Genomic DNA, 18,608 nt, shown 5'->3' with positions numbered 1-18,608 from the left:
AGTATGAACAGGTCTTGCATAAAGTCATATGTATAATCCAGGCCGGCAAATATGATCCAAAGCTCCGGATATCCAACCCTTAAACATTATCCACTAGTCATGTCCCAAACGATTGGCCAGGATATATACAAGAAATATAATAAAGTAAAAAAAGAAAGGCTCAGAAAGAGGGGGACGGGGGTATGTAATGATAAATCTATAAACGAACGACACGCCATATCCACAAAGGGAAAGATTTTTTGGTGACAAATCATGTACGGAAAGAAGAAGAGACGGACGATGTATATGCAAATGTGTCATGAGGGCGTGGCAAGCTAGATGAAGCCCGGGTTGAACTCGTCCACGACAGGGTTGGGCGTCCGCACTCTGCCTGACTCTGGTCCGACACCCAGCGTCGTCGTCGGGACCTTGATGGGAGCCGGTCTTGGAGGCGCCCGCTTGGCCTCGACGCGCGTAGCGCTTTGGTCTCGGGGTGGTACAAAGTCAACCATGACGGGTGAGATGAGTGGCCTGGTGGGATTCGGCTCGGGTGCGTTGTGGTAGTTGCCGTCGGCAGCCATGTCAAAGCTGCGGGCAAGATTCTCGCTCGAGCTAGAGATGGACTTTTGCAGCGATGGGAAAGACGGCGAGGGCAGGCTCGGGGGGGTAGGCGAGATGGGAGAGGACGTATACTGCCCTCCAAAGCGAGGACTCAACGATTCATCCGTCGCCTGCGCAGGAGACTGAAGAGGGAAGTCGGTATGGAAGGGCGAGAGAGGAAGAGGCATGGCCGAGCGGTGCGGATTGGCTCCGCTAAAGTCGTCCCAGCTGGGGAGAGCGTAGCCATGGCCCTCGGCTGAATCCTTGTGCTGCGACTCAGGTGTAGGAGAGGCTTCAGCTCGAGGAGGAGGATACATGGGGCGTTGCCGGCGCTGCTTCCTTGGGCCAAGACCAAAGGTGCTTTCAGGGCTAGTAGGCTCCATGCCAGGTGGCTTGCGGCCACGGGGAAGACCCTTTGACATGGGAAAGTCACCCTCGATGGGAGTTCGTGTGGAGAAGGGGCTTGCAGTTCGTGGTGGTTCCGGAGCCGCACGGGGTGAGCTCTCGGAGCGCAAGTAGTTGCCCTCATCAGGGGGTGGGCCATAGGGACTTCGAGGGCCTCCACCAAGGACAGGAACTGTAGCAGAGCGGTCGACAAGCGGAGGAGGAACGCGGAGAGGTCGGCGAGCTTGAGGGTCTGAGTCAACTCGGGGTCGGAAGCCGCGCGGTGGAGGGTCGAGAGGGCGAGACATGTAGCCTGGCTGTGTGGCCGATGTGCCAGCCGAGGTGCCAGCTGGACTCGGGGGCGTGTTTGGTTGGATGTTCATCTGAGGCGGCGGAGGAAGAGGAGCCGTAGGAGATCGATATGGCGATGGGAGTGGTCGCGTCGGGGGAGAAGAGTTGGGAGGTTGATATGGCATATACTGCCTGGGAGGTAGCTGAGCAGAGTGAGGAGGTTGCAGAGTCGCGGCTGGATCAGGAAACTTGAACGAGGACTGGTCAAAGGCCTTGCGAGATTGATCCGAGAGTTGTCGATAGTGCATCGAGTCCGGTGGAAGTGTGGGAGACGGTTGAGGAGACTGATTCTGAAGTTGAGGAGGTTGCGAAAGCGGCGAAGGTTGGGGAGATCGCGAGGGTGAGAGTGGCCGTGAGACCTGCAAAGACTGAGGAATCTGGCCAGGCTGGAGAGCCTTTGAAGGTTGAAGCTGCTGAGATGGCTTGTGCTGAGGGGGTTGAGGAGTCTGGATGCGTGGTGTATCCTCAGCAGTTGACACAGTCGACAGAGGAGAAGTCGCATCGCTCGTGTTGCGCGCCCTGGTCGATCCCGTCTCGCTCAAACTCAGGCTCGGACTTGACTGCATCGTTCTCAGAGGGCTCGCGGTCCTCGCCGTACCAAACGCCCTCGGCTTGACAGTCGTGTCAGTTGGGCTCACCGAGGTCTCGCTCGTAGGCGTCTCCAAGCTCCTATTCCCAACACTCCCTCTCCTGACAGTCTCTCCAAAGTCGAAACCCGAAAAGTTGCCTGCCAGTCCCTCCACCATCGGCTTAGCAGCCTCACGAGCCCTAAGCTCGTCAACTTCCATAGCAAAGCTCTGTCGGCGAGGTGTGTGAAACGTCAAGGTATCGCGCTTGGCCTGAACATTGCGGATCACGGGCGCCTCCCAGATATCCTCACTGGAGCGTGCAACCGAGGCAGCAGGGCTAGGCAGAGCCATAGGGCCGGCCACGTCGACGTTGCGAAGTCCACTAGGGGCGGGTACGTTGCGACGGCTGCTCGATGGTCGGTTGGTTTCTTGGCTGGCGGGTGAAAATGGTCGCTCAGCGTTGACGATTGACGGCGGCGGAGAGGGATACCCGTTGGTGGCCTGCTCCTTGCTGTGGTCCTTCGAAGCATCATCCCCCAGACCAAACTCGAACTGCTCAAAGGTGCTTTTGCTGTCGTCCATAGGTGTCCCAGGTATACTGCTAACCGAGTCCTTTCCAAAGTGCACATTAAAGGGGTTATCCGATACATCCCTCCTCGAAGTCGCGGTGCCTGGTCGTGTAGGCGTGCCAGGTCTATTCGCCGTAGGACCACCACCCCCTAGGGGACCCGGCGCAACAAGACTCGTGGAACTTCCGTTGGCGAAGCGCGTGTTGAGATTAACGTCGGATGAGTGAAATCGAGGGTTGCCCATGGCGGGAGCTCGAGGAGCGCCGAGGTCAACCATGGAGGAAGCTCCTCCAGCGGCCGCCGGGGCATTCATGTAGGGGGCGCGATGCCATTGTAGGTCGCGGTTGGAGGAGGATGTGTCAGGGCGGGCGCCGGGGGTGCTCGGGAGCGGCAAGTTGCTGGCTGTGAGTTGATGAACATCCTTGGGTGTGAGGTCTGATTGATCTGTTCGATGCAGGTGCTGAATCTGTTTTGTGGTGGCCTTGGTCTTGTCGCTGTCCAAAGTGTCAGTGGATGGAAGGAGCGAAGAGTGGTGGTGCTTACTGTGACTTTTTCCTATCGCCTCCAAGCTTGAGGCCAAAAAAGGACACCATCTCGAGTGGACGGAAAAGAATCTATGTCGTTCATGAGCCTCAGCTTCTGTGAATATTCCCCAGAGAAATCATGCTTGTTCAAGGTTGTCTCCTTGTCCTGCAAGTTCTCTTTCTAGAAGGCCGTTGCCCAGAGACTTACCGTTAAGGGTCCGGCTCAACGGGGGTGGGAGGGCCCACGAGGCGCAAGATGGGTAAACCAAGTGGGCTAATTTAAATGGTATAATTTTAGAATGGGAACCCGTCAGGTACGGCGTCGAGCCGTGGACAAATAAGATGAAGAGGATATCCAAGATTGGATAAAGTCTTTGCTCTTCAACTTGATTCTCTTGTAGAGATCATTGCTGGTCCAGAAGCCAAAAAAGGAGTGTGTGGTTGTTGAAAAGGCTCAAATGACGGAAAGCAAGGTCGAGTTGGCGATGGATGGAGCAGAGGCTGAACTAGACCAGGTTCACAATTCAGGGGCTCGGAATGGCGCCGTCGCGGGGTCGAAAAAGAGCGCCAAAGTAGAGGAATTTTGCAGAAAAGAAGCAAAGAGAGAGTCCAAGCTTGATCAAGTAGAGACAGATAATAGTTTCCCAAGAAAGAGAGTAAAAAATAGACACTGCCACAGACAGCCAACAAAGCCCGCTCTTCTATCTTGGGAATTCGTGCGTGAGACGAGACGGAACCTGAAAGGAGTGAGATGGTGCACTGCGCCTCGAAAAAGTTGAAAAAAGACCACGCGAAGGATGACGATGCATAGGAGGAAAAAAGAGAGGGAAGAGAAAGAGGTCCCCATTCTAAGGTCCCATTCTTTTCTCCCGCCCGAGGGCCAAGACATCAAGTGACGATCTTGGGGGTGAGATTGGATGAGAGAAATTGAACCAGCGGCGGGCACGCCTTGTCCACGTTATACCCTTGTCGTGACGCCAATGCAAATGCCTTGCTCTGCATGGTGGATTATCATGGGATGGGAATTCTGTGGGTTTTTGAAGAAATGCCGTCTCTTGCAGCTCGGCTTTTTCGCTGTGAGGGTATCCAACTCAACTCAACACATGCATCACGATTCAACTCTCACATGTCCATCATTGCGGTTCATCTCCTCAAAGACTTCGAGACATTGAAAGACAAGAGACAATGCCTGAGACCACCCGTCAGACATCCCCCCCTCTCTAGACCCATCCAAAACGGGAAGCTGTCCTCAGGGGTCCAGCGCCCAACGCGGTCGACAGGGGTCCAAACATGCATCTCTCCTCTTCCCTTTTCCCTTTTTTTGCTCCCGTCCCAAGGGGCTATAACGATCGTCACCCCGAGCTGAAACTCTTTCCCCTCGTAGGCGACCCTGAAACACGGCATGGGATCCTTTCTCTGCCGATGAGAGAAAAAAAAAAGGAGACAATGAGAGAAGAGTTAGAGACAGATCACCATCTCGACTAATGGACACTCCCTTAGATCGCGCGTGAAACGAAACATAAACGGCTCCCATTGTTAATTAATTTACCCATTATCAACTCGATCCATGACCCCTGCGGACTTGCCCGTTCATGCAATGACAGCCCGGGGAACGCGGGCGCCGTCCTGGCCTATACTCACCGTACTATACCCAGGGTCGTTAGCCTTGCGAGGACCGAATATTCGGTGGCCATTATTAGTATCGTCAGGCTCTGAGTTCTTGGGTTGTTGACATCTCGCATATCTTTTAACCCCCTTACCTACGTAATATAACCTCCACCTTCGTTTTTAACTACCAGCCCGATCCCGTGAAACCGTTGCGCCTTTGAATACATACAGCTAGTAGTAGTGTTACCGTCCGAAACGCCAAATTGTGACTAGAAACGTCCCCGTCAAACATCCACCATAGATAGAGCAGGCCAGTATAATACTGGCCACTCGACCACCAAACAAAAGTGCGCGAATAGCAGCCGTTGGATGAAAAAGAGTTTCCCACCCATATTCATCACAGCTGATCCAGCAACTTCCTCCTCCTCCGATCAATCAACTCCTCCTGCACCTCCTCCAACGTCGGCAGCTCCCACGTCACCCCATCCCCTCCGTCACCCGGCAGAGGCTCCCACCCGTCGGGAACATCTCGGCTCCCCGTCTCGAGCATGTGCTCCACAGCCTGCCTCTCCTTCTCAGCCTCGTACGCCAGCATCTCGTCGTCCTCCTCGTCAGGCGCGTATCCGTAGTAGGCCGCGTCCACGTTGCGCCGCAGCTCGCTCCTCTCCTCCAGAGGCTTCTCGTCTTGTCCTTTGGTGCGTGCTGCTTCGAATAGTTCCTTGACGCCTGGGAGTTCTCTTGCGCGACCAAAGTACTTGTACCCCTTGCCACCACCAGGTATCTCCCTACCCTGCTCGTCGTATATCTTTCCTCCACCGCGCATGTAATTCGGCCCTCCTAAATTACGTATCTGCACCTCCCACATGTGCTTCTCGCGCATGAGCTTGTTGATCTCATCGTTGAGGTCGCGGATCTGGTAGTCGCTGAGGATGGGGTCCTGGATGCGCGACATCTTGCGCGAGATCTCCTTTAGGACCTGGCCGCGCCACTTCTCGCATGCTGGGATGGCCTCGACTTCGGTGATGAGCTTGGGGCGGCGGGTGCGGCCGACGTCGATGATGCCTAGGTCTGCTGCTTGGGCTTCGCGGAAGCGAAACAGCATCGACTGCGCTTTTTCCGAGTTTCGAGCCTGGAAGAGTTAGCCAAGATACGCATATGAAAGTCTAGTAGAGTACATACCATCTTGACGATTACGCTGTGCGAGTAATAGAGATTGACAGAGTAAACGGCTTCTAGTGACAGCAAGCCAGATGTTGTCGCGCCCAAGTTTTCCCAGCCTCGTCTCGTTGGACTGAAGAGGGTCCAGGTCTCAGAAGCTCAGCAAAAAGTGGCGCTCAGCCACAATCGAGCAGCCACAGCTTGGCGCTGTCAGCCTTATCCCAAGTCTACGCGACCAAACGCGACTTCGACTCTGATTCACTGACCTTCAACTTCACTTTTTTATCACTTCTTTTGGACCATGAATCACAGTCGTTTACAGTTGACAATAGACCTGTTTTTATTTACCCGAAATGTACTGATTGCGTGCACGTTTTTTCCGCCTACAAAAGCCAGCTTCTCCGACCGCATTCTCGCTTTCTTTTCTTTCCTCCTCATGACCAGCAAAGGCGACGTTCCGACAACCGCTTCACCGTCCCTCTCCTGACTTCATCCGCCCGCTCGCGCACACTCACTCGGGCACTACACAGTCGAATTCCCAATTGTCAGCACCCTCGATGCCTACAGGCATTGCAACACCCACCCCTCTGCGCATCACCTCCCCTCCCCTTCGCTGCACTCTTCCCCTCCGGGCATGGCCCGACCCGAGCTGACTCTATCGCCTTGCGATACCGCCAGCGGCTGCTGTGATGAAGACGTTCACATGAGCTTGGTATATCTTTCGCTTGGTCGGATCTTGTCAAAGAACCACTCGCGAAAAGATACATGACCCAAATTCAAGAACAGAGATCTGAGCAAGCCTTCCTCCAACTTTCTCCTCCCCTCTCTTCTCCTTTCGCATCCCTTCACTCACCCAAACAGGACTTTTCCACAGCCGCAATGACCGACATTCTTCACCAAGAAGCTGTTCTCACACGCGATACCCGTTCTGGGCTTGCGGAGACGCACATGTTTTGCACTATAGTTTTCAATCGGAGCAGGCTTGTCCTGCTTTTGCGGTAGGGCAGAGGTGCGGGAGTGGGAGGAGGGGATGGAGAGTTGAGATACAAACTATTTTGCCCGGTGATGATTGAACGACCAAAAAGCCAAATTTGCAGGCAGCAGCGGCGTACATGTTTTACATGTCGAGGGTCATTCACTGTCCACAGCCGCGAGTTGTCAGTGAGAACCCAAGAGAGCTAATCTGAGGGCATCACGGTTGTATCTTGGCATTTCCATAGTGTGCATGTTTTTGATAGTTGACACTGCTTGGTGCGTATCTTGGGGCCTGTGAATACTCGTAGACATGATGATAGCTGCTCGACAGTATGAATACGCTGGAACCTGTAGTCGACAAATGCATTCTATATTCATCCCATTTTTGTTCCTACTCTACACACGCAACTGACCCACGACTCCTGATCATGGCGTTGCTATAATAAGAAAAACATTGTACATTGCATTCCCTTCTCCCATTCCCTGCTCCATCTATTGCGTCTTCTTGCCCTTTTCCAAGGTGGCCACGGGCTGGCTGTACATCCAGATAACGCTAAACGCCAGGAAGCCAGTGACAGTGGCTCCAATACCCGTCAGCCAGGGCCAGGCGCCCGAGATGACGTAGCTGCGCGGCCACTCGTCGTGGGCCATGTGTCGCACGCTGACAGTGTTCTTCTCCTCAACGTTGGTCAGGAAGGGTCGCTTGTAGTTGACCTTGAAGTTGAAGATGCCGTGCTGGTCGGGCAGCGTAAAGTTGGTGCTGAAGACGGTGGCGTGCTCGTCGACATGCGTGGCCTTGAGATCCAGGCGGTGGAAGGGCGAGAGCATCGAGAACTCGAGCTGGAGCGAGTCGCCAGGGGGGAGCTCAAAGGGCATCCAGCTACGCCAGGCATACTCGGAGATGGAGATGCTGTAGGTCTGTTGCACGTTAGCCATCAGTTCAGATATCAGTCGATTCCACCTAACTTACCACATCGTTCTTGACTCGGTAGATTTCAGGGTTGGTCTCGTTGTCGCCCACGAGGTGGTGCTCGATCTTGTTGACCCGCAACACACCAAGCTCCTTGAAAGTCCAGCCCGCCAAGCTGGTGATGAACTCGCGGTTGCTGGGGTACAGCGCCTTGCCGCCCTTTCGGGAGACCTTGGTGTCAAAGGTCTTGTCCTGGAGCATCTCGGCGGAACCAATGATGGTGAAGCGCGCTGAGTTGCGAGCCTGCATGGTCGAGACCAGCGCAAGCTGCTTTCCAGCAGCAAACAGCTCATCAGGGTCAACAGTCTCGGCCTGCTCCTTGGGGTTGTAGCTGTACGCGGTGGGAGGAGCGCGGAGGATGGGTGTAAGGAGAGGTCCGGAGCCCAGAGTGTGGCCAACGGCATTGGACACAGCAAGCAGGGCGCCGGGAATCTCAAAGTAGTCCTTCAGACCAGGTCGGACATTTCGGGGAGCGTCCAGGACGAGGACATCGTGGGACTCGGCGGCCGAGATGGTATCAAAGTTGAAGTGGTCGACAATCTTGCCGGTGCGCTCGACGGGCAGCGCAATGTCGAGCTCGGCGAGGACGGAGACGAGAGATGTAGGAACAGCGTGGGTCGAGGACATGGTCAGGAGGATGTTTCCGCCGGCGTTGATGAAGTCGAGGATGATATTGGGGGTCAAGTTGGGGCCGAGACCTGCGCCCAAGTCAGCATATTCACTTCCTGTGAGACCCAAGATATCATCACGAACCCTTGACCTTGGTGGGGAGGAAGAGGAGGTGATCATAGTTCCTCTCGCCGAGACGGAACAAGCTCAGAGCACTGTTCTTGGGAGACTCGTATGTAATCTGATATCCTCGCTCTGCGCCAGTCAGCAAAAGTCATGAGAGGTGATCGAATGGGACGGTGTACCGTTGAGGTCGGCAAAAAAGGTGGAATACGCCTCCTTCTCCTCGACGGCATCCAACACGACCAGCAGTCGATTGCCAGCCGTGCCCGCGGCCGAAACCAGGGCCGCGAACAAAAGGAGCACGAGGCTCAAAAGCGACCGCATCTTGAGTCTGTGATGAGGGTTTGTTTGATTATTTCGTCCTCGTCTCTCTTGGTGCAAAAGACGCGACAAGGTTGAGAGCGGACGTGGACAGCTTGCGCTTTCGGGGGAGCTTCCAATGCAGCAGGCGCAGTGAGCTTGCGTTTAGGGATACGTAGCCTTGGTGAGCTTTAACAGTGGGGGGTGACGCGGCGCTAGTCCTCTTGGGGTAGTGCTTTTGAGGGTTGAAATATCAATTGTGGGTGATTTTGAGGCATTGAAGAGTTTAGACACTCCAAAACGCTGTGTGCATGTATCCTTATGTCATAGATACACTCTAGATGTGTTTTAGATATTATTTTCCGTTAGGATTGCCCGTAGAGAGCCAATTCACAAGCGCATGCACCTACACTCGAACCGTTTTATATCCCCTTCAGGCTTAGCCCTCCGCCTAATGGCATCTCCCCAGCTCCAGAATAATCCGACACCCGCGGCTTGGTTTTTCCGCTCCTGCGATTGGACCGAGCCCAATCGAGCGACCCTCCTCCATGATCCTCATCACCAGTCGGTAGCAATAACCTCACGTCAATTGAGTACGAACTCCCCTTCTCTCGCCTCTGACACCCTGCTGACTTCCCGTATAGTCGCCCATCATGTCTGCCGCTCCTCTCTTCTGGTCGACCCCCCTCAAGTACTGCCGCTGGGCAGCCCGCGAGCGTCCCGCCCTCTTCTGGTCCGTCATTATCGGCGCCGCCGGTCCCATCGCCATGCCCATCGTGCCTCCGATCCGATACTACTTTGGCGACATTGATGCGCCTCCTGTTCCCGTCACCTACCCCAGTGCGTTGGCCCCTCCATAACAAGCACAGCGGACTCTTGCTAACCGAGGCCAAACAGTCCCCTCTGGTCCCCGGAAACAGCTTACCGGCTACGACGACGAGTAATCCTACCGAATCGACGAAAGAAAAGGAGGAAACATGACGCTCGAAGGGAGGAGAGAGACACAACATTGTACAAACTACGGCGTTTGAGACAGCGCGGAGGAACCATAGAGGACATGGAGAGGACCAACCCTAGGTCCCATCCAGCAATTGACGCTCCAATTCGATTTTCACCACGTTTGCTACAAAGTTTTCTTTCGTGCCCAGGGAATTTCGCTATTCATATGCGCCCACTTGCGCGAGGTTTCCATGTCTAACATGCTAGGAGGGGGTGCAAGAAACCGGGGGAAACGCCGCCGGCAATGTGAAAAAGGAAGAAGAACAAAGACAAAGATATCCATCAGTCGTGTTTGCTACAATGAGCTTTTGCGGCGATTGATCCGCACTGATGTTCGACTAGGGAGGGCCAGACTCTATCTATCCCGACTCATAAAGTTCCACTCATACTAGGAGTTGTTAGTCTTTGAGACGCGCAGGGGAGAGGGTGTACTTACAACTCGGCCATCATCATCGCCCGTGTATACACACGTCGGCATGGGAGTAATACACGTCACGCCTGCTTCCGTGTTTGCTCCTTTGTCGTTTTTATAGTCCACATGATCAAGCTTTCTGAGAAGCTCTAACGTCCATCGACTACCGACGATGCTGCGGCGCCACACATTGACACGGCCTCGCTTGTGTCCTGTGAAGACGAGGTAGTTGTCGAGCCATTCATTCCCAGCACCTTCGTAGAAAGCACATGAGTGGATGTAGTCGTCTTGGTCGAAGCAAACGTTCTGCTCTAGAAGGAGTGTACCGTTGAGGGTGTACAACAGCACGTTTGGTCCAGAGCAGAGAAGGATCTCACCAGAGATGTCGTTAATGCGAGCACACTCGACAGGACGCACAAGCGGCAGCTTTCGAATAAACGAGAGACGGTTGAGATCCCACAGGAATGCTTGTCCATCCGCAGAGACCGTCAAGAAGGTACTGAACGCCTTGCTTACCGCAATCGTGGTGACGGGCGACTTGTGCCCAAACAGACTCGATCTTGGCAGCAGCTCCACAGGTTTACCCGGTGCCGTCTGAAGCGCATAGACAGAAACGACGCAGTCCTCACCAGCGGTGATGAGGGTCTTGGAGTCGGCAAAGCAGGCGCACGAGATTTGCCCGATGTGGAGGTTCTCAAACAGGCCAGCCGGCTTTCGTGCGTTAGCGGGGCCGCCATAGTCAGGGATGTAGTGGCGAGTTACCTTTCGGTTGTCGCTGAAGAAGAAGCGAATGCTGTTGTCGGCGTATCCCCATTCCAGGAACTTGTCATAGGGTGGGAAGTTGAGGCGGAAAGGAGAAGCGCACAATAAGCGGTCGAGTTTTGGGGCGTAGATCAGCGAGGCTACACGCTCATGGCTTTCTGATGGGGGTCAGCTATGTCTCTAAGGTAGGGAACAAGATACATACCAAGAAGTGGGTTGGAGAGGCATCCAAGAGAAAAGACACCTGTGTCGAGTCGTCGAATGGGACATCGTACATGCTCCCGGGCGGGATGAGGCCTTACGAACACTTGATGCGGTGTCTGTCCAAAGTTGTGAATCACACCAGCAAGGATGGCTCTCTCCTTTGCGTCCGTGATACTGTCCAGGTCGGTTGCTCCGCGGTACGATAGGTGATGAAAGACGTTGAGATTCTCCACGGCGGCTTCTCCACGTTGCTTGTACCCAAAGACGAGATCGATCCACTTGTGCAGATTCTCGCTTACATACGGACTCTCCAATGCCTCTCGATGCTTTGCGATGAAGATTCTTGGGTCACCCTTGGCCCAGGGAGGAAGTTCGACATGGTCAACTTTGGCGCCGTTGCTCTCTCGGTTACCAAAGTTGTATCCGTTGACATTGGTCAGGAACTCGGGTAGACAGAAGAACTCGGGGATGAGCTCTCTCACATCAGCCTTGTTTCTGCAAGATGCCGATTTCCATGCCTCGGGAATCGACTGGAACAGCCGATCAGCGTGATCGAAGCTGCCTCCCTGGAGTAGAATATAAGACTGGACGAAAGGTGGCAATCGAATCAGGTATGACGAGACGATCATGGCTGAAGAGTAGTGAGTGCCATAATGGAAAGGGATCTCTCCAATCTCGGCCAGGGCATTGTAGCTTTCAACGAAGCCACCCACTCGTTGCGGTGTTTGAGCACCCATCGGCTTAGACAGATCACGGAACGTTTTGGGATCCTCCAGGTCAAGGTCCTCACTAGTGTAGTCTGCCAAGATCCATGGGAAGACTGGGTACTGGGTGAGATCGTTGAAAGTCCTACCAGCCATGGTGTTGACCATCATGAGGTAATGAAAGTTGGAGATCTCGCCCCTCTGCCATCTCTTGAGGATCGGGTTCCAAGGTGTCGAGTTGAAGAATGTGCCAAACTTGGACCCGAAGCCTTGAGGAGACTCGTCAACGACCTTTAATGACTCCAACCTCCAAGCATCCTCAGGGTTCGGCAGTGTATTGGCACCGCTCGTGTGAGGGGCTTTGTTGAGCATCTTGACAAACAGGTCATCTCGAACAACCGGGTTGATGGTGGTTAACAGATAACTGCGTCCATCCGTGAAGAACACCTCGATCGCAACATCTCGGAACAGGAAGCGTCGTTTTGAAATGCTGATGACGTCGTGCCAGCGCCAGTGCCTCGACTCTTGCTCCTTGTTGCCAGCATTCTGCCGCTTCTCCGACGTCTTCGAGTCTGTGACGATCTGAGAGAACGGGTCACGCTCTTCTGGAGGGGCTTGCCAGACGTTGACAATGTCGCCGTTGGCGCACTGAAACACGTTGTCCATCATGTAGAGGGCGTCTTTTCCTATGATCAGGATACCTTCACACGCATCAAGACCGATGATGCGAGAAATGTTGTATGCCGACTGAACTTGGTCGCCGTGTTCCAGTCGCCTCATAACCTTGCGGTTCTTGTCTTCAAAGCCTTCATCTCCCTCGTTGGGGTCGTTGGGATCGTCCACAAGCTCAAAGTCGTCTTCGGGGGCAACGCCAGAGTTGGGCTGCTCCGTCTGGTCCGCAGTAGACTCGGGCTCCTCTGTGAATTGGGGAGGTTCGTTGTTGCCTTCCAGAGCACTCGATGAGCCAGAACGCGTGGGCGTCACAGCAGATGCCGAGATGGAGGGCACCGGGCTTGCTGATGTGTTGAGCCGCAGTATCTGCATGACTTCACTTGTCTTTCTCTTGGGCTGGTACTCATCCGACTTCATCGCGAAATCCGGAAGAACCCTGAGTCGCATCCGGTTTCGCCCTTCAGTTCGGTCGAGCTTCCACTTGGGCGGTGTTGCTTCGCTGAAGACGGCACCAGGTCGCCTCAGATCCCGTTCCATCTTCTTGTATGCTGCACTCAAAAACACCAAGTCGTCTTGCTGATCCTGCATGATTCGGTGGTACTTGAAGTACTCGGAATTGTAGATGCTCTTCATCCAGGCGCTGTTGCCAATGTCGTGGCTGAGCAAGACCTTGTCCCTGGTGATGCCCTCAACATGCCACAACCGAAGCTTCTCCTTACGTTTTGTGATGCGGCTTTTGGCCGTCTCGGCTGTGCGGGCGTTCTCGGCACTAACAAAGTCTTCCCATGTTTTAGACATTCCGCCAAAGAAGAGGACATCCAGGGACGGCCGATGTTTGTCAACCCACTCAACAAAAGATTCATCATCCACTCCAGTGAGTTTCTGAAAGTCCTTGGAGAGTTGTTTCTGGTCCGGTGACATGCATGAGCGGATCAAGGCTGCAGACTCTTCTGGCTTCTGAACCAGGATGATGCGGAGAAAGTTGGCTGCCGCAACGCGGAGGGGCATCTTGTCGCCGATAAGCTTTGTGTAAAGCTGGTACCAGAAAAGCTTGAGAAAGTCATCCTCCGAGGAGAAGCAGCCGAGAATTGACATTTGCCAGTACGCCATCTTGTCCATGAACTGCTTGGCCTCAACCACCGTGGTATCCGGGCTGTCAAGGTCCGATAGCCTGAGAAGGATGATCCTGAGCAGACAGCTCCTGACCGTAGTAACGGCCTGGCTGCAAAGGCGAACGCTTTTGAGGGTAGCAATATCAGGGCGCTGCAAGAATTCCAGCAGCATGCCGATAAAGTCAATCATGGTCTCGGCCCCATTCATGAACCAGCCCTCAAAGATGGCTTCCGACATGTGGAGGCAAAATCTCGACAGATTGGTCAGAATCCTAGGTTCGCAGATGGCTTTCTGGTTCAGTTGGACGTTGTTTGTCAGCTGGGTGATCACATTCCTCAGAATGAAGGATTCAAAGTAAGCTTGGTGCTCACGGAAACCCGGAGGCACTTTGGTGAACAGACCAAAGCCCGGGAAGTCTTTGCGCGAGAGAAGTTGATCCATAAAGACGTTGACGACCAGATCAATGATTCCATCCAAGATATCGCTGCTGGGCTTCTTCTTGGGCGTCGACCTCGTTGGCGGCACTGCTGTGTTCAAACGAGCTGGGCTGGGGCCAACGGGCGATTTGTGTGCTGTAAGAAGGATGAAGGACGACGCTCTCCTGAGGGGGGTGCCTTTAGGGGGTGTCGACTGGGGTGACGGAATGGGATCAACACTTGTTGTTCGCACAATGGGTGTAGCATGCGAACCACTCCCACCGATAGGCCGAATGATGACGTCGGTTCCTTCGAAAGTGAGAGCAGCATCTCCCGAGTTCAATTCAGTCTCTGGTGTGACTCCATCGGCGCTGACAACAATTGGATAGAGTGCGGCTAGCAACAGTCTCACCCATTCCGAGGTCAGAGCGAAGTCTCTAAACTCGGTTGAGCGCTCATGGAGATCCAATAGGAAGCGAATGACTGTATGGAGAACCCCGGCGTAGCTCGCCACTCGTTCGCTATCTTTCGAGAAGTTTACTAGAAACATGTCAGTCGGGCTCAGCCCGGGTCAGAATCGTACATACATCGAGTTTCAAGGGCTGTAGCAAGATCCATAGAGTCCGCTCGTGGTCGCAACTCCTTGGCAGAGGCGAACTTCTTGAGTGTATGGTTCGGGGCATGCGTCGCTGGAGAATCGGGGTCGTCTTGATATCTCGTAACATCCTTCAATCCATGCTGCAGCATTGCTGTGATGACAAACAAGGATTCTGGGTAGACAACCTTGCGCTTGCCAAATGTTTCCAGGAGGTTGAAAAAGTCAAAGTTCTTGTCAAAGTCGATCTCGGCAACGTCATAGCCAAATAGAATGCAGAAGCAGATGGGCCAGATGGTCGGTAGATCCCAGAACCGCTTCAGTCGATTTGACATGATGGTGAAGCCTCCAGACTTGCCGGCGAATTTCGACGTGTAGTTTGTTCCATGGATCACAAGCAGTCGCGCCAGAATCTTGCACCCATGGGCCACAACTTCTGGGTCATCCTCTGCCAGCAGATACAATAGCCACTACCGACGTTAGAAGAGCCACGATCCGGGGACATGACATCTCACCTTGTTCGTAACTGTGCGGGCAAATTTCTTGATGTGAGACGTGTTCGACTTGTCGCACAGTATGCGTGAGTACATGCTCAAGACCTTGACGCCCAGCTGCTTCTTAGTCAGGAACTTGAGGCCAGAAGGCGAAGCCCCAGACAGGCTGGCATCCGTCGGTGTCCGCGTTCGCCGAGGAGCCGGAGTGCTGGACCTGGAGATCGACGAAAGGGGCCGCGGGCTTCGTGGCAACGACGAAGCTGGTGAGTGAAAGGCGTATGTGATGAAGAGCGACAAAGACCTCATCACCTCCTGGCTAAAGTTTGACGTGACAAGAACCTCGAAGGCGCCCATGAAATGGGAAATGGTATCATCTGACACCACTTCGCCCTTCATTGCATCCAGCAGTCTCTTGACAATTCCTAGAATCTGTTAGACCTGGCACATCCGCTTTCACATCGCAACTTACTCATCCTAATCAATCTCCGACTATTGAACTCATGGTATTTGCTCTTGACGGCGAACGTAACGAATTGCTTGTAGTAAAGCTCTTGAATACGCGGTGCTGACTTGCGCCAGATGTCTAAGTCAATGAGAAGGATACGGTAAGCCAGCGGGTTGATGATGAATGACTCCATGGGCTCTGCGTGGTTGTATCCGACGAAATCAAGAATCAGGCTCAGAAGCTGGAATGCCAATCGGTCGCGGTCTTCACTGGAGACTTGGAGTCGAGTCACGGCAGAATCACCAATACTGCCACCGTGCCCCAGCTTCACACGGATGAGCATGGCCAGGATGCCATAGCCATTGTCCTTTTCGATGGCTTCACTGTTCCTCCAATTCTGGCGAATGCAGAAGAAGAGCATCTCAGCTGCCCGAACTGTCTCCTCGATTGTGGAAGCCCTCTCGAAGAGTTTGAGCGCCAGTGGCGTGAACCCAGCCAGGCGCCACAGGTTCTCGTCAAGGTATGAAGGGACGGCGACGATGGGGTTGCCTCGGAACGATAGCAGTCCCTGAACTCGGAACAGTGAGTCTGGGAGGCTTGGGACCGCGCAGTTGATAGCCAGAGGCGCGCCCTCTTGGTTCGATGCTCGGAATAGGTTGCGAGAGCAGTTCCTTGGCAACGATCGCAAGAGACCAGTGTCATAGAACTGCACGTTTTCTGGGAATGTAGCTGAGGGCAGGATACTCAGCAGAATCTTGGACTCTGGGAGTAGTGAACCAGCTTTATCGCGCACAGCTCTGATGATGTCCGAGTGCTCGCCTTTTCCTGGATGTGCGATCTCATTGCGCAGGCCTAGAGTGGCCGATGCCTCGTAGGTTTGAAAGCCTCCCAGGCTATCCTGAAAGTTGCCTTGGTATCGTGGCCCGAGGCCATAGTGAACTGCTAGAAAATCGTCGCTCAAGACGTCCTCAAACAGATGAGCCGAAGCAAGGGACCACCGTGAGAAGACAAGGCCAGGCCCTACTTGGTTCGAAAGATCCTTAGGCGTGCCAACAAAGGCCTGTACCGGGTTCGTCTTGTTCTGGGACGAGTTGAAAGAAGCGAAGCTCTCATTCGTTCCGTTGGACAGGGGTGGCATATGAGGGTAGTTGCAACGAATCTGTTCCGAAAACTCGCCATTGACGTAGAGGGACGCTTTGCTGGCAGTCATGGTCTTTGGTCGGCGATGAACAATAGCGATATGGTACCATCGCTTCTCCTTGAACGAAACGGTCTTGAAGCGCACGCTAGGCTTATTGGAGGTGACGGAAGTTTGAAGGATAAAGTTGTGGGTATCTCTCTCAAGGTACATGAGCAAGAAGCATGCTTGCGTTGAGTCGAAGACGCCAAAGATGGTGGTGTGTGCGGTGGGATCAAAGCTGTCTACCCGAATCCAGGCTGTAAAAGTGTATCCTGCACTTGACTGGGGCGGAAAAGAACGACCAAGGCTAGATAACTCGAGGGATGAATGACCGTGTAAAGAAAGATCAAACTGGAAGAAGGGAGGCCCTGAGTGCTTGGATGTCATCTGCAAGCAGAATTCGGACGCCTCAGAACCAGGTGTCGAGAGTAAGAATTGTGTGTCAGCAGGTTCGTTGACACCCAGGAACATGAGCATCTTGCAAATGGCCAGAACCTTTTCCCGTTCAGGGGGACTCAGTGCCGAATCAGGATTGAAGGCGACTCGGAGGAACTGAGAGAGGGCGCCAGTTGAATGCACTGCAGCCCGGTTATAAATGGAGACGGAGATGACACAGTGAATCGTCTCCAGGACAAGCAGAGAGGCCGGATTCGCAAGGCCATCCTTCATCCGCGGAATGGCTGTCCAGAAGCTGACGACTGCTCTAAGAATCTCAGGGTGCTGTATTATTGTCTTGGCATTCACAACCTCACGCACTCCAGGTGCGATATTCTCGACAGACTTGGTCAAGACCAGATCCCACTGCTCTTCCACACTATCGTCGTCGTTTGGGGGTGGGTTATCGCCATCAGGCCGAAGTGATTTGGCGATAGACTGGCAGAGGAGATCAAGAGCGTCGTCGTCGAGGGAGAAGGATAAGAGCTTGCCAAATACATGGCAACTTATCCACGCATCGGGCTCTGCTCCACCGAGGCCTATGCTGGCGATGACCTGCTCCAGGGCTTCCCAACCGCCTCCCTCAACTCTGTATCGGAAAAATCGTCGGTTGCCTGAATGCCCACGTAGTGTTGCTGAGAGCACGTTCAAGCAGTCTCCCAGCAGCTTGAACAGAGCAAGCATATCCGCATCGCTTCGTTTATCGGGGTTGTAGTAGCCTGAAAAGGCACGGAGTAGGTTGAGGATGTGCTGGAAGCCGTCGGCATGGCGGAAATCGTTCTGGTGCACCGACGAGGCCATCGCGGTGATGTGCTGGCTGATGTGTCGTAGTTTCTTTAATAGGGGCGGAATCTCCGGGAATCCGTTATCTTGGTGGAGTGTCGTGTCGAGGGTGAGCGCGTCGAGCAGGCCCTTCAATATCTCAAAGGACTTGGTGTTGGGTGGGTTCGAGACCGAGGTCGAAGACCGGTATCTTCTCGGTATGGAGGCCATTTTAACTGTCGCAATGCAATCACGGGTTCATTCCAGAAACCGCCCTCCCCCGAGCCCTTCAAGGGTCCAGGCTGTTATCATCCGCTGTCGGCATCGAAAGGTGAGATTTGGGGGCCTGTAGGGGCGGCCGCGGGGTGCATGAAGCTGTGAATGGGAGATCGCCGCACGCCACAGCCACGAGTTGACGAGTAGAAATTTCGTGGATACGGAGGATAGGAAGCACTGGGCGTCGGAGAACAGGCACAGAGACTGGCAATGAGCGAGCGTGTCTCGAGACAACTGGTACAACTGGAGCCTGCACTACCTACCTGTGCTCGATAACTCGTTACGGAGGTCAGCCTTGGAGGTGTGGCTTGTGTTGTGGCGAAGCGAGCCCCTCCTGAGGCTTCGCTGCCTGGCATCCATTTGGGAGGGATCGTCCGAGCTGCGTCAGCTCGACTCAAGGAGCTTGGGTGACATGCACAC

General features: G+C 54.0%; 5 protein-coding genes across 5 annotated transcripts; 1 reads left to right on the top strand and 4 right to left on the bottom strand.

The window, feature by feature from the left end:
• Positions 1-314: 314 nt before the first annotated feature.
• On the bottom strand, positions 315-3,045 carry NCS57_00786200 (uncharacterized protein; the record flags this gene model as incomplete). The annotated part of the gene is made up of 2 exons (XM_053057698.1): positions 315-2,946; positions 2,996-3,045. 2 exons carry the CDS (start codon positions 3,043-3,045, stop codon positions 315-317), a joined length of 2,682 nt encoding a protein of 893 aa, XP_052913893.1.
• Positions 3,046-4,981: 1,936 nt separating this feature from the next.
• Positions 4,982-5,766, bottom strand: NCS57_00786100 (uncharacterized protein; the record flags this gene model as incomplete). The annotated part of the gene is made up of 2 exons (XM_053057697.1): positions 4,982-5,713; positions 5,764-5,766. 2 exons carry the CDS (start codon positions 5,764-5,766, stop codon positions 4,982-4,984), a joined length of 735 nt encoding a protein of 244 aa, XP_052913892.1.
• A 1,443-nt stretch (positions 5,767-7,209) lies between these two features.
• NCS57_00786000 (Dolichyl-diphosphooligosaccharide--protein glycosyltransferase subunit WBP1) lies at positions 7,210-8,839 on the bottom strand (the record flags this gene model as incomplete). The annotated part of the gene is made up of 4 exons (XM_053057696.1): positions 8,602-8,839; positions 8,441-8,551; positions 7,688-8,385; positions 7,210-7,635 (listed from the first exon to the last, which is right to left on the bottom strand). The coding sequence occupies exons 1-4, from the start codon at positions 8,741-8,743 to the stop codon at positions 7,210-7,212; spliced, it is 1,377 nt and encodes a 458-aa protein (XP_052913891.1). The 5' UTR covers positions 8,744-8,839.
• Positions 8,840-9,372: 533 nt separating this feature from the next.
• NCS57_00785900 (NADH-ubiquinone oxidoreductase 9.5 kDa subunit) lies at positions 9,373-9,663 on the top strand (the record flags this gene model as incomplete). Its single annotated transcript, XM_053057695.1, has 2 exons — positions 9,373-9,559; positions 9,617-9,663. The coding sequence occupies 2 exons, from the start codon at positions 9,373-9,375 to the stop codon at positions 9,661-9,663; spliced, it is 234 nt and encodes a 77-aa protein (XP_052913890.1).
• A 410-nt stretch (positions 9,664-10,073) lies between these two features.
• Positions 10,074-18,143, bottom strand: NCS57_00785800 (uncharacterized protein; the record flags this gene model as incomplete). The annotated part of the gene is made up of 6 exons (XM_053057694.1): positions 10,074-10,106; positions 10,155-11,050; positions 11,098-14,541; positions 14,589-15,066; positions 15,112-15,512; positions 15,560-18,143. 6 exons carry the CDS (start codon positions 18,141-18,143, stop codon positions 10,074-10,076), a joined length of 7,836 nt encoding a protein of 2,611 aa, XP_052913889.1.
• Positions 18,144-18,608: the final 465 nt, after the last annotated feature.

This window comes from Fusarium keratoplasticum, chromosome 5, assembly GCF_025433545.1.
Source record: "Fusarium keratoplasticum isolate Fu6.1 chromosome 5, whole genome shotgun sequence".
In the NCBI taxonomy this organism is placed as follows: Eukaryota; Fungi; Ascomycota; class Sordariomycetes; order Hypocreales; family Nectriaceae; genus Fusarium; species Fusarium keratoplasticum.
This window is presented reverse-complemented; position numbering and strand designations above follow the sequence as displayed.